We start from the raw sequence: 13,078 nt of genomic DNA, 5'->3' as shown, positions 1-13,078 counted from the left end.
AAATTCAGTACCCTGTCCCTGCCTTCTCCCCATATCCCTTGATCCCTTTAGCCTTAAGAAATATATCTAACTCCTTCTTGAATATATTTAATGAATTGGTCTCTACTGCCTTCCTTGGTAGAGAATTCCACAGGTTCACCACTCTCTGGGTGAAGAAATTCCTCCTCATCTCTGTCCTAAATGGCTTACCCCTTATCCTTAGACTGTGACCCCTGGTTCTGGACTCCCCGACCATTGGGAACATCCTTCCAGCATCTAGTTTGTCTAGTCCTGTTAGAATTTTATAAGTTTCGATGAGATCCCCTCTCATTCTTCTAAACTCCAGCGAGTACAAGCCCAATCGACCCAATCTCTCCTCATACGTCATTCCTGCCATCCCAGCTATCAGCCTGGTGAATCTTCGCTGCACTCCTGCCATGGCAAGAACATCCTTCCTCAGATAAGGCGACCAAAACTGCACACAATACTCCAGATGTGGTCTCACCAAGGCCCTGTACAACTGCAGCAAGACATCCTTGTTCCTGTACTCTCACCTTCTCGCTACGAAGGCCAACATACCATTTGCCGCCTTAACCGCCTGCTGCACCTGCATGCTTACTTTCAGCGACTGGTGCACAAGGACGCCCAGGTCTCGTTGCACTTTCCCTTCTCCCAATCTATTGCCATTCAGATAATAATCTGCCTTCCTGTTTTTGACACCAAAGTGGATAACCTCGCATTTATCCACGTTATATTGCATCTGCCATGCTTCTGCCCAATCACCCAACCTGTCCAAATCATACTTTATCTGACGGAATTGTGAGTGCAGTAGACTACTTCATGGTGCAGTGCCAAGTAAGTTCATCACTCTGGACACACACTCAGTACGTAGGAAATGAAATTTGAGAACTGTGACCCATACACATTGGTGCAGCGCTACTTACCAATCTAAGCACCAAACCTTATCAACAGCTTAATAGGCATTGCCGAAACCGTTGAAACACTAAATTACCAATTGCATAAAGCAGTAGATTTTGGCAAAGAAGAGCTCCCTTGAAAAACCAGCGTGCAGCCTGTGGGCTGGCATTACAACCAGCACTTCAAAGCACCAAGGAATATTTGACAGGTCTCGCCATGTTCCAAATTCTACATTAAGCACGTTGGTGCTTCTGATGAAGGATGATGGTCTTATTCACATGGTTTACATTTAAACAAAGAAATGAATTGGATCTTAACTTTTCGGGCCGAATGACCTACTCCTGCTCCTGTTTCTTATGTTCCAGTGTAAACACTCTGGAATAAGTTAGATTTAAAGGTCCCCTGGACCCCGTCAGATCTTTACAGAGGAGCTACCCGATATGGTTAAAAAATGTTGTTTTGTCCTGTGTGCAGACAGCCAGCCTCTGCCAGCTTTGTGTGCAGTCTCTCTGCAAACTGAGCGGTATGTGACGGTCGTTTGATATTAGAAATGCATTTTTCCCATCTTAAACAAGTCGTGAAGAATGTATGTAACTTTAAACTCTTTGGGGTAGATTTTGACTTTGCACGTTAGTGTAAAACGGGTGATAGCAAATCGGCAGCCCATTTTACATCGCTCCCGATTTTTATTTCCGAAGTCAGAATGGGCTTCAGCCAAGGCTAAAGAGCCCCACCTATCCTTTACGACGGGAGGGGGTCATCTTGTCAATCGGACGCAACTACCGCCCGCCCGCCGCCCCTTGCTGGATGTCAACCCAGTACAGGAAACTCTCGATTTACCAGCACCTAAATAACCGGAAATCTCTGTTAACCGGCAAAATTCAGGAGTAGGTTCAGGTAAGTTTTACTTCATATTAGTGGCCGTTCCTGGATCTGTGGCTGTGTAACCGGGGTTCCTGCACTAAGGACGCTTGGTCTGTGGCTGGGGTTCCTGCACCTGTTGCTAAGCAACAGGGAAGCCTGGATTTGTTGCTGTGTACGGAGCTCTCGTACCTTTTACTACACCTCTAATCCGGACTTTTTGATAAACCGGCACCACGTCGGTGCCGGATAAAAGAGTTTCCTGTATCTAGAAACCGTATTCTAGTCTCCATTCACTGTCTGGAGTGGGGCTTGGACCTTTCACCTTATGACTCAGCAGCCACCACCAAGAGAAAGGTACACTCCCCAAATACTGTACCACTGTGAAATTTCTGTTTTGAGCACCCGAGCCACAAAATTGCAAGGCTCTGCCCTTGGAAAATTGGGAGTAGCAAAAATCGAGCCAGCTGGCCACTGCGCCCCCCCCCCCCCCCCCCCCCCCCGTGTTCCCCACTCTGGGTGAGCGAGGCCCAACACCAGGAGTGAACACTCACAATTGTGGTACCCTGACATTTCTGTGGCCTCTCTGATTGAGACTGGCAATTTAGTGCCCAATCGTGAAGCAATTTTGTTGCTCCTTTTCGCGTCCAATATAAACTGGGTTGACTCTTGGCTCAAATTCTACAGCTTCTATTTACAAAAATTAACTTGTTTCCCCCACAGTAACTGCTGATGACTTGAACTTGTCCGGCATGAAGACTCTGGAGCATGTGGCGGTGACGGTCACCATAGCACATCCGGCTCGGGGATCCCTGGAGCTTACACTGCACTGCCCCAGTGGGATGTCTTCGCTCATCGGAGCGAGACGCATCGTGGACAGGTAAGCGGGCCAGTGGAGGAGACTTTCCCAGTATCTTTGCAGAAATGTCTGAGGAGAATGCTATAGCTACAAGGGGCTGGCAGCAGAATATCAGTATGGTGAGGTATCGGTTAGGAAAAGAGTACGGGGGGAATGGTGGAGGGCCTCGAGGTGTTGGGGGCACATTGGATCGGGAATCTTTACATGACCACTGAAGTGTACCTCAAAAGTTGGTAGTCTGGGCAGGTGGGAGGAGATTGCCACCTTGGACACAGGAGTTACATGGCCCAGAGGGGTGGACTGGCAAAGGGAGAATACTGGAGAAAGGGGAAGCGTCGAATATCTTCAACAAAAAGCACAGCAGCACATTGGTGAGTGGTGGGTGATGAAGAAAAACCCCGCTGATGTTAAGGAATGAACCCCACAGATGTGACTATTTTGCTAAGTGGGAATTTTTTTTAGTCACTGAACAAGTTGTATTCTGAACTCATAATTTCTCTTTCATTATTATATTTTTTCATCTTTATGATAAATATAAAGTGGGGTTTGGCAGCTCCAAATGGTAACCAAAGTGGCTCTAGGGCAACCCAAAGAATGTTCATGATTTGCCTTGAGATGGGACCTTTGGAGAAGAGAAAGAAGTGAGCCTGCTAATTGGTGTTGAATATTAGGGAGTCCGAAAGAAATCCCAGAACAATGCCTGTATCCTGCTTCTATATCCCTGCCAGTCAGCCAGGCGTGGAGTACGAATTCCCTGAAATAAAATAATTAGGTTGGTTGACCTATTTTATTTTAGACGTTACTTTAAAACTTTTATTTGTGCTCATCAAGGTGCAAGACATCACTGTTGTGGGGATTTCTCGCGTCATGCATGGCAGAGTTATGAACAGAGGTTTCCTTTCCTCTGCCACACCACTGTGCTTTAACCCTCGGCCTCAGAAGAGAGTTCCCATTGCCTCAGACATTTCTATTTCCCACACGAGTGTTACCTGGCTAGCAATCAATCATTAGAGTCATTTTTAAAAATTAATTCTGGGGATCTGGGCATCGTTGGCAAGGCCAGCATGTATTGCCCATCCCTAGTTGCCCTTGAGAAGGTGGTGGCGAGCCTTCTTCTTGAACCGCTGCAGTCCGTGAGGTGACGGCGCTCCCGCGGTGCTGTTAGGGAGGGAGTTCCAGGATTTTGACCCAGCGACAACAAAGGAACGGCGATGTATATGTCCAAGTCGGGATGGTTTGTGCCTTGGAGGGGAACTTGGAGGTGCTGGCGTTCCCATGCTCGGGCTGCCCTTTGTCCTTTTAGCTGGTGGAGGTCACAGGTTTGGGAGGTGCTGTCGAATTAGCTACCCATTTAAAAACCAACAGCTTTGGGCTGGTAACCAGGAATGAAAAGGATGCCCGCTGGAGGGAGTACCTGAGGAAGCCCCTGGTGCTCAGTCCCCACAACACTAAATGGAATTTTGCTTTTATTTTTTACACTGTTGTACAATTGCTGTCATAGCTAATGGTTTAATTTAGTTTTGTGTACAACAGCTTTTCTGATTATGTAAAACAATGGAGCTCAGTTGTTTACCAAAATATAGCAAATGACATCAACTGCATAACTCTCACAATTACAAAACTGACTCGCCAAATCTCAGTTTATTTATACCACAGGTTCAGTGACCTTCGCTGTTAATTTCTCAAGACTAAGTTAAATCAAGATGCCAGTTGCTTTATTATATGAAACTTAAAGTTGGAAGGCTGCGCTGTGCTTTGTGATGTGTTTATACTGTGAATGTTTTGTGTGGTAGTGGAGTTTAGTGTCGAAGTGGATGGCTTGCTTGGTGTGTACATTGCAGACAATAGATAAAGGCTCGGAATTTGCGGTCAGCGGCGAAGCGACGGCACTGGCCGCTGACCTCGAAGAAAGCTGGCCACAAAAATCTAGCGATCTCTGTGACGTGAATTTCAGCTCTCCCGACCTTAGTGTGAGTCTGGCGCCAAAGCAAGCGAATCTCCAGCATCCAGCAACTGTGATGTCATCAACTAGACTAAGCAGCCAATCACATTGAAGAATTCTCTCAGACAGCAAACCAGGAAGTAAAAGGCACAGATTCTAATTTACTTTTTATAAATTTTACAGAGAGCGCAATAAATATTGGGACATACACATAGAATTAAGGTAGAAGCTGAAATATCATGAACTTAGTTTTTTTTTAAACTATGTAATTCTTAATCATATTAACGGAAAAATTTGACATTCTACAAATATAAAATTATTGTTTCAGGGCCAGAACGCTTGTTCAGCAGTCAATACGCCCTTAAAACCCCAGTTACACCTCTTTCAACAAGGCTTAGCTTTTTAGCGGGGGTTTAATGGCGATATTCCAGCATAATAGGGGAAGTTTTTATCCTTCAGTGTGATTTGAATTTTTTTTTAATTTAAAATTTGAACATTTTACAGTGAATGACATTTACAGAGTTCAATTCCCAGCTCTTTGTACAAAGTCACAAGCCCTCGTGCCTACAAGGCAGGGGTCCCAGTCTCTACAAGTTGGTGATGTGGTCTCCAAGCTTCTTGGTCGTCTTTCACTTGTTCATCCAGATAGCGGGTCTCCAGGAATTCTCACAGATGAGGGTTTGTGCAGATCCGGCAGACTCTGGTTGACATTCTTCTCCATCTGCAGGGCTCTCTGCATCGCCGAGTGGAGCCTCCTGCTCTCCCGACCGAACAAGTGGACTGTTTATTAAAAAAAAGCTTTTAAACCCTAGATTAATTTTTAAAACTTATCAAATTAAATTAAGTGATGATGCACTCCAGTCCCCGCGGCGCCCACCGCTCTCGGAAGGCCTCGTGTGATTTGAATTGATCGCCGGCTCTGGGGGAGCTCCACAGCGCTACCTGTGGAGGAGCAGGAAATGACTGACAGCAACTTCTGGGTTTCAGCGCTGATCTGCGCAAGCGCCGGCTCCAGAAGTTGCTGTCAGTTCCAGAGGGGTAATGACGGCAAACGCTGTCAGTTTCGTCGTCATTACCACCGCCAAATCCGGGCCGAAGTGTTCACCTCAACGGATTAAGTTAAAACTGGAAGATAACCAGCAGAGCCTTTATTTACTGCATCAAGTTTTGCCGCCCGTTGTTGGTATAATGCCGAACGGGTCAAGTCATTCACACCAGGTTAAAAAAAATTGGTCTGATTTGGGGAATCGCTATCTGGTCCAGAATTAATCCAGATCAAGAACTGAGCGAGCTTACGCTCCTGTCGGGCTGTATTTTGCACTCGTCTTGCGAGTGCGGGCACCAGCACCGATTGCCTGACAGCCCCCCGCCCCTCTCCATTTGTCATGTATTGATTGCGAGTTTGACACCAGTTAATACGGTAATGTAATGTGCATTGCATTATGGGAATTACCCGGGAAAGCTGCAGTCAACCATTTTACAAATAAAGTAAAGATCACAGTTAGAAGCCTGTCTGCTGACTCTGATTTAATTCGACGTATCTACATGCTTGATTGAACGCATTAAAGCATAGATACAACACCATTTATGTAAACAAACTCCGTTATACATCTATACATGCAGTCTGATACCCATTTCCTAGACGTCTGCCAAGGGGGCACTCCGCTGGTTCACAGGAGCTGCACAAATTGATTCTTCCCTTGGCAAAAGTCGGCATCTGTTTCCCAGATGGCATCGTTGAACTTTGGAGTTCGAGGGTGAAGAATATATGTCTCGGACTAGAATTATTTCTTAATATCGCTGAAGGACTATTTAGTCCCAATTAAAATATTAATGTCATCTGGTAGCAATATTGTTTTAAAGCTTGAAAAAAATCAGTGCTGGTGAAAGGGTTTATTTGAAGTTTTGAGGTCGCATTGGCACAGGGTGGAAGATTAGTAGGTTTTTCATTAGTATGGGATCAGTTTGTTCTTTGATGTTCTTTGTTGATACTGTTTTAACTAAATTGGTTTTGCTGCATTGGCCGACAGGATGTTTAGATTGGAGAGGTAGTCTGGCATCTTACCTTTCTCCCATGAGGTAATATTACCTCGTCGACACACACACGCACCCCACACACATCTAGCCTGGGTTTGTAATGTGCACCATCTACCTCTCATCACTGGGAGAAAACATTCTGGTTCAAAGCTCTGAAATACAATCTTTAAACTCTTGAGTCCTAAGATGAGGCCTGTCTTGCTTAATTGGTAGACCCAAACATCGGTTGAAATGAGGTCCTTCGGGATTGTTTTTTCATTTTTGGGGGATTTGTTTTGACATCGATCTGGTGATAATCAGACTGTTACTGTTCAGTATTTAATCGGGCAACATGTTGCCTGTTTTTGGACTTGCAGCTGCTGAATATACTGAGGACTGTTGGTTTTAAAATATATTTGTCGTGTTGCGGGAAAGGAACTGTTGCTTCTGTGGGGTAGCCAGTCTTTTAAAGGAAATATTCTTGTGTGTTTTTTTTAGAAATCTTTCCCCTTTGACTCTGGTGAATATTTCCAACAATCCTTTTATCGTAAACGAACCTGCATTAGTATTTTGCAGCAGAACGCCGTCTTTCTGGATCAGAGTGTGTATGAACAATTTTTTTAAGACGAGGCAAATGCGAAGTGAATAGCTTCTCGGCACGCGTTCTCCCCCTCCCACTTCCTTTTGCATCTCAACCCTTTACTCCCTTCAGTACTGATTCTGCCTTCAGCTGCTCAAGCTCTGAAATTCCCACCCTAAACCTCTCCGCCCCTCTCTCTCTCTCTCCTCCGTTTAAGACGCTCCTAAAAAACCTCCCTCTTCCACCAAGCTTTGCGTCACCTGTCCTAATGTGGCTCGGTGTCAAGTTTTGTCTGATAACGCTCCTGTGAAGCGGACGTTTTACTACGTTAAAGGCGCTATAAAAATGCAAGTTCTTCTTCTTGCTTCCACCACTATTTCTATCTAATAGGGCGTTGCAGGTCCTATTAACCCTCTGCTTTTTTTTAAAAGAAAAAGCTCGTCTGATCTGTGACGTAAGAAAACTACTAGGCACTTGGTCTAAGCGTTAAACAAAGCTTTAATCAACTGTTTTACAACATGGAGGTCTAGTTGTGTCCTTCACTAGTTCCTGTAAAAGAATGTCCTGAGCAAGCTGGGCCCATGCCCGAGTATTTATACTCTCCCTGGACAGCGCCACCAGCAGGCCGCCCAGTATTATTTCATAAGTCATTTCCACATGAATGACAAGATTCATGTCACTCTGTCCCTTTGTTATTTTCGTGATGATTTTAAATTTACACCACTAGTTACCAACTTGGTTGGGACGAGTGATTTGTTATTGCTCAAAAACTGGGACTTTTTAATGCAGCAATTATGGTGCTTGTGATGGGTATTCAAATTTGCAGGATTTGTCAAGTCACATCTCACTGTAACAAATCACTTGCCCTGATTATGTCGTCGCAATTTTTTTTTTTTTTTTTTTTTTTTAAAGAGTAAGTAGGAGATTTGAGCCGCACGGGTTCACACAAAATGTAACGGAGATTTGGACGAACTGATTCAAAATGAATGGGTTCAAAGGGCAAGTAGATTTGTTTCCGGAGAAGGGCAATAAAAGATTCAGGATACGGTGAGAAAGGATATTGTCTGATTGAGATCAGACAAAGAGAGGCGGGCATATTAAGCCAAATGGCCTCATCCTGTTCCTAATATTCCCCGTCCACCTAATGGTAGATATATCAAGGATATGACGACATGAGGACGCCCCAGGTGAGGTTAGCAGCACAAGTGACTCATTTCACACTGTGTTTAACCACTCGCTGTTTCCTTTGTCCGGATGGAGAGCTAAATTAAATTGCCTTCCTGGGTTGCACGGTTGAAGGGAAGTTGAGACACCTGATTAAAAAACGGCTGTGCCAGATTGCATCTTTTAAATTAAATCTCTGAGAAACTATCCAGTTACTTCAATGTTATGCTCCAGAAACGCAGTCCGGGCACACTCGCTGGTATTTGGGGAAAAGTGGAAAAGGGATTTCTGGTGTGGGAGATTTTTTTGTTTCTCGCCCTAGTGTTTTTTTTCCGTGAGGCTGATCAAGACGCAACACTCGATAAAGGGTTGCCCGAGTTGGTTTATGTTCGGCTGAAGGTGTAGACACGATGCTGGCGGCAGTGGTGGTGAAAGTTGGTGCGCCAACAGGCGGTGCTGCAAAGTGGCTCTGAGCACCAATGTTCCCTTCGATTTTCTTTCTGGGTGCACGGCCCTTTTAAGAGGCTGCGCGGCCCGTTCAAAATACCGCGCCCGCGCGGTTCTTATTTAAAAGTCGGTGAGCTGGCTGTGCGGGAGCTGCAGAGCGCTGTGTGGCCACGTGCTTGGTGCTAATGAGTGACGGAATTGGGAGGCGAATCTCTTGTCGATTCCCTTCCTCTACCCCTCCCATTCAATTTTCTGAGGGACAGCTCCCTTTTACCAGGACGAGCCGTAGATTGGCACTGACTGCGCCGGGAGCAGGCTACTCGTCCGGGAATGGTGGGTGAAGCAGTTGAATGCAATTTGGGAGGGAGCTTTAAAAGAAGCATTTGTGCGGTCGATATACCTCGGCAGCCTTCTGTTGCTGATGAGCACGAGAAACGCCACTGCAAAAATACAACGGAGGCAAATTCCAGCTTTTATTTGTTGTAAGTCAAGCCCATACAAGTTGCATGTATGTGCGGCGATTAGTCCGTGCTGTGTGTCAGTCAGTAGAGAATGGTGATTGTGCCAGACAGAACATTCTGTCCATTGTCAGCGAACTGTTGCCCAGTAATTCTTGTGTTGCTGTAATTAGCTGGTTTCATACACAGTGCAGCGGCAGCTGGCCTTCATTTCCGGTTGGGGAATGGGCTCTCGGCCTCTCTGCCTCCTGGTTCAAATGCTTTTGTTTCACAGCGGTAATTGGGCCTGTTCTCAATTACCATGTGATTTCTGCATGTTTTCATTCAAGTGTGATTAGCCACTTCGCTGCCAACAAGATCGCACACGTCAAAACCCGACCTTTTTGTTTCCCCTTTCTCTCTCTCTCTTTCTCCTGAAAGAAATGAGGCCTGCTGTTTTACAGGCCCCAGCAGCTCTCTGACACCTAACTTGAGCAGCTACCGGTGTGTGTGCCCAGATTCGGCGTGTCCGTTTTTTTTGCTATTCGACCATGGAGTGCATCACATGGTTGACGGGCTGTTCATCCACAGAGTGCATCATGGCTGGTCTCAATCCAGTCCTCACCCAACATTCAGTCACGTGAACTTTCCTGCAATGGTCACGGGAGAGCAATTAGGGGCCAGAGACGTGAGGTTTTTTTTACACCTCTTCGCGCCCCCCCCCGCCCCCCATCCAACTTCGTGGAGGAGCTGCTCCACCTTCCACCTGGCAGATCAGGATGGGCGCCTCCGATGTGCCCGCCCTCACCATGCTAGTGGCCCCGACCCCAAAATTTGACCCAGGGTCAGAGACCATGGGTTTCATGCATCTATTGAAATGAGAGGCAGGGCTGTAGGTAGGCAGAGTCTATTGCCTCCAAGGAGAGGAGGAAGACAAGAACCAGAAGATTCTGAGAGAAATGGTTGAAGGGCTTATATACACTTTCTTGCTGACTCGTACCACAATTACCATAACACACTGGGGGTAAAACTGGTGGTTTCGGATTGGCAGACCCATTAAAAACCCCGCCTGATTTTCAACTGAAGTCGATGGGTAAGTAAATTGGGAGGGATTGATAACGGCTGGCCAATCTGATCCCGCCAGTTTTACACCCATGCCAAAGTAGAAAGTTGCCCAAACTCTCTCATTTATGCAGTCGTTGACCTTTCATCTCAACCTGAAACGTTAACTCTGTTTCTCTCGCCACAGATGCTGCCTGACCTGCTGAGTATTTCCAGCATTTCAGATTTCCAGCATCCGCAGTATTTTTGAGCACAAAAATCTAGGCTGATTCTCCCAGTGCAGTGCTGAGGGAGTGCTGCACTGTCGGAGGTGCCGTCTTTCGGATGAGACGTTAAACCGAGGCCCCGTCTGCTCTCTCAGGTGGACGTAAAAGATCCCAAGGCACTATTTCAAAGAAGAGTGGTGTCCTGGGCCAATATTTATCCCTCAATCAACATCACTAAAACAGATGATCTGGTCATTATCACATTGCTGTTTGTTGGAGCTTGCTGTGTGCAAATTGGCTGCCGCGTTTCCCACATTACAACAGTGACTACGCTCCAAAAAGTACTTCATTGGCTGTAAAGCGCTTTGAGACGTCCGGTGGTCGTGAAAGACGCTATATAAAGTAAAGTCTTTACTTTGCTTTTCTGTTATATGTGAACATGTCTAGGGAGAAGTTGATTACCCTGTGTGCTGTATGAGGATTTTCCTCATAGTGTAAGGCCGCCTCTGGTGACACTGACCTGTGTTTTGGCGGCTACAGACTGGCTGAGTGTTCAACCACTAGAGATGCATATGTGTAGTTGTTTGATGTCATGGAACTGAAATCCCCATGAACATTACAGCACACAAACAGCCATTTAGACCCATCAATTCTCCTGCTTGCTCCCAATACATTTTTTAATATTCCTCTTTTTGAAGAACTATTGCCCTTTAAATGAAGTGATTGACTGCAGCAACAACAGCTTGTGAAAGAGAATACCACATGTTAACCACCTCCCTGTAACAAGTTTGTTTTTCTTACTTCCTCTTTAATATTAATAAACTTTTTAGTACTGCATTGCTTGTACAGCCCTTTGGGATGTCCAGTGGTCGTGAAAGGCGCTGTATAAATGCAAGTCTTTTTTTATAAATCTTGAGTTTGTGCCTCTGGTTACTGTTCACTGACTAATGGAAACAAGCTATCACTATTTTATCATTATTCTTTATAATATTAAAGACACAATCTGCCCTGCAATGTAAACTGAGTAGAATCCACTACATTGGGCACTTTGGGTATCATAAGAACAGAAGAAATAAGAGCAGGAGTCGGCCATTCGGCCCCTCAAGCCTGCCCCGCCATTCAATGAGATCATGGCTGATCTGATTTTGGCCTCAACTCCACTTTCCCGCCCGCTCCCCATAACCCTCGACTCCCCTGTAGCTCAAATATAGGTTATCTCCACCTTGAATATATTCACTGACTCCGCCTCCACAGCTCTCTGGGGGAGAGAATTCCAAAGATTCACGACCCTCTGAGAGAAGAAATTCCTCCTCATTTCCATTTTAAATGGGTGCCCCCTTATCCTGACACTATGCCCCCTAGTTCTAGATTCCCCCATGAGGGGAAACATCCTCCCTTGCATCTATCCTGTCAAGCCCCCTCAGAATCTTATGTTTCAATAAAATCACCTCTCATTCTTCTAAACTCCAATTAGTATAGGCCCAACCTGCTCAACCTTTCTTCATAAAACAACTCCTTCATATCAAGAATCAACCTAGTGAACCTTCTCTGAACTGCCTCCAATGCAAGTATATCCCTCCTTAAATAAGGAGACCAAAACTGCACGCAGTATGTGTGGTGTGGTCTCACCAACACCCTGTACAGTTGTAGCAGGACTTCCCTACTTTTATACTCCATCCCCCTTGCAATAAAGGCCAACATTCCATTTGCCTTCCTAATTACTTGCTGTACCTGCATGCTAACTTTGTGTTTCATGTACGAGGACCCCCAGATCCCTCTGTACCGCAGCATTTTGTAGTCTTTCCATTTAAATAATAATTTGCTTTTTTATTTTTCTTACCAAAGTGGATAACCTCACATTCTCCCACATTATACTCCATCTGCCAAATGTTTGCCCACTCACTTAACCTTTCTATATCCCTTTGCACACTCTCTCTTTGGGTCCTCCTCACAGTTTGCTTTCCCACCTATCTTTGTATCATCAGTAAATTTAGCTACAGTACACACGGTCCCTTCATCCAAGTCATTAATATAGATTGTAAATAGTTGAGGCCCCAGCACTGATCCCTGTGGCACCCCACTAGTTACAGTTTGCCAACCTGAAAATGACCCATTTATCCCGACTCTTTGTTTTCTGTTAGTTAGCCAATCCTCTATCCATGCTAATATGTTACCCCCAAACCTGTGAGCTATTATCTTGTGCAGTAACCTTTTATGTGGCATCTTATTGAATGCCTTCTGGAAATCCAAATACACTACATCTACTGGTTTCCCTTTATCCACCCTGCTCGTTACATCCTCAAAGAACTCTAGTAAATTTGTCAAACATAGTTTCCCTTTCATAAAACCATGTTGACTCTGCTTGATTGTATTATGATTTTCTAAATGCCCTGCTATTAGTTCCTTAATAATGAATTCCAGCATTTTCCCAATGACAGATGTTAGGCTAACTGGCCTATAGTTTCCTGCTTTCTGCCTCCCTCCTTTCTTGAATAGGAGCGTTACATTTGCGGTTTTCCAATCCGCTGGGACTTCTCCAGAATCCAGGGAATTTTGGTAGATTACAACCAATGCATCCACTATCTCTGCAGCCACTTCTTTTAAGAC

At 45.2% G+C, this 13,078-nt stretch overlaps 1 protein-coding gene across 1 annotated transcript in view; it reads left to right on the top strand.

Moving 5' to 3' along the window:
* The window catches only part of LOC147100311 (proprotein convertase subtilisin/kexin type 7-like), a 262,793-nt gene that overhangs the window by 223,033 nt on the left and 26,682 nt on the right, over positions 1-13,078 (top strand). Inside the window, exon 12 of the mRNA XM_085967871.1 lies at positions 2,482-2,638. Within this exon, the coding sequence (XP_085823997.1) occupies positions 2,482-2,638 (157 nt within the window). The remainder of the gene's footprint in view (positions 1-2,481; positions 2,639-13,078) is intronic.

This window comes from Somniosus microcephalus, chromosome 26, assembly GCF_052327205.1.
Source record: "Somniosus microcephalus isolate GS21.2 chromosome 26, FLI_Smic_1.0, whole genome shotgun sequence".
Classification (NCBI taxonomy): Eukaryota; Metazoa; Chordata; class Chondrichthyes; order Squaliformes; family Somniosidae; genus Somniosus; species Somniosus microcephalus.
The sequence above is the reverse complement of the archived record's forward strand: the minus strand, read 5'-3'. Positions and strand labels throughout refer to the sequence as shown.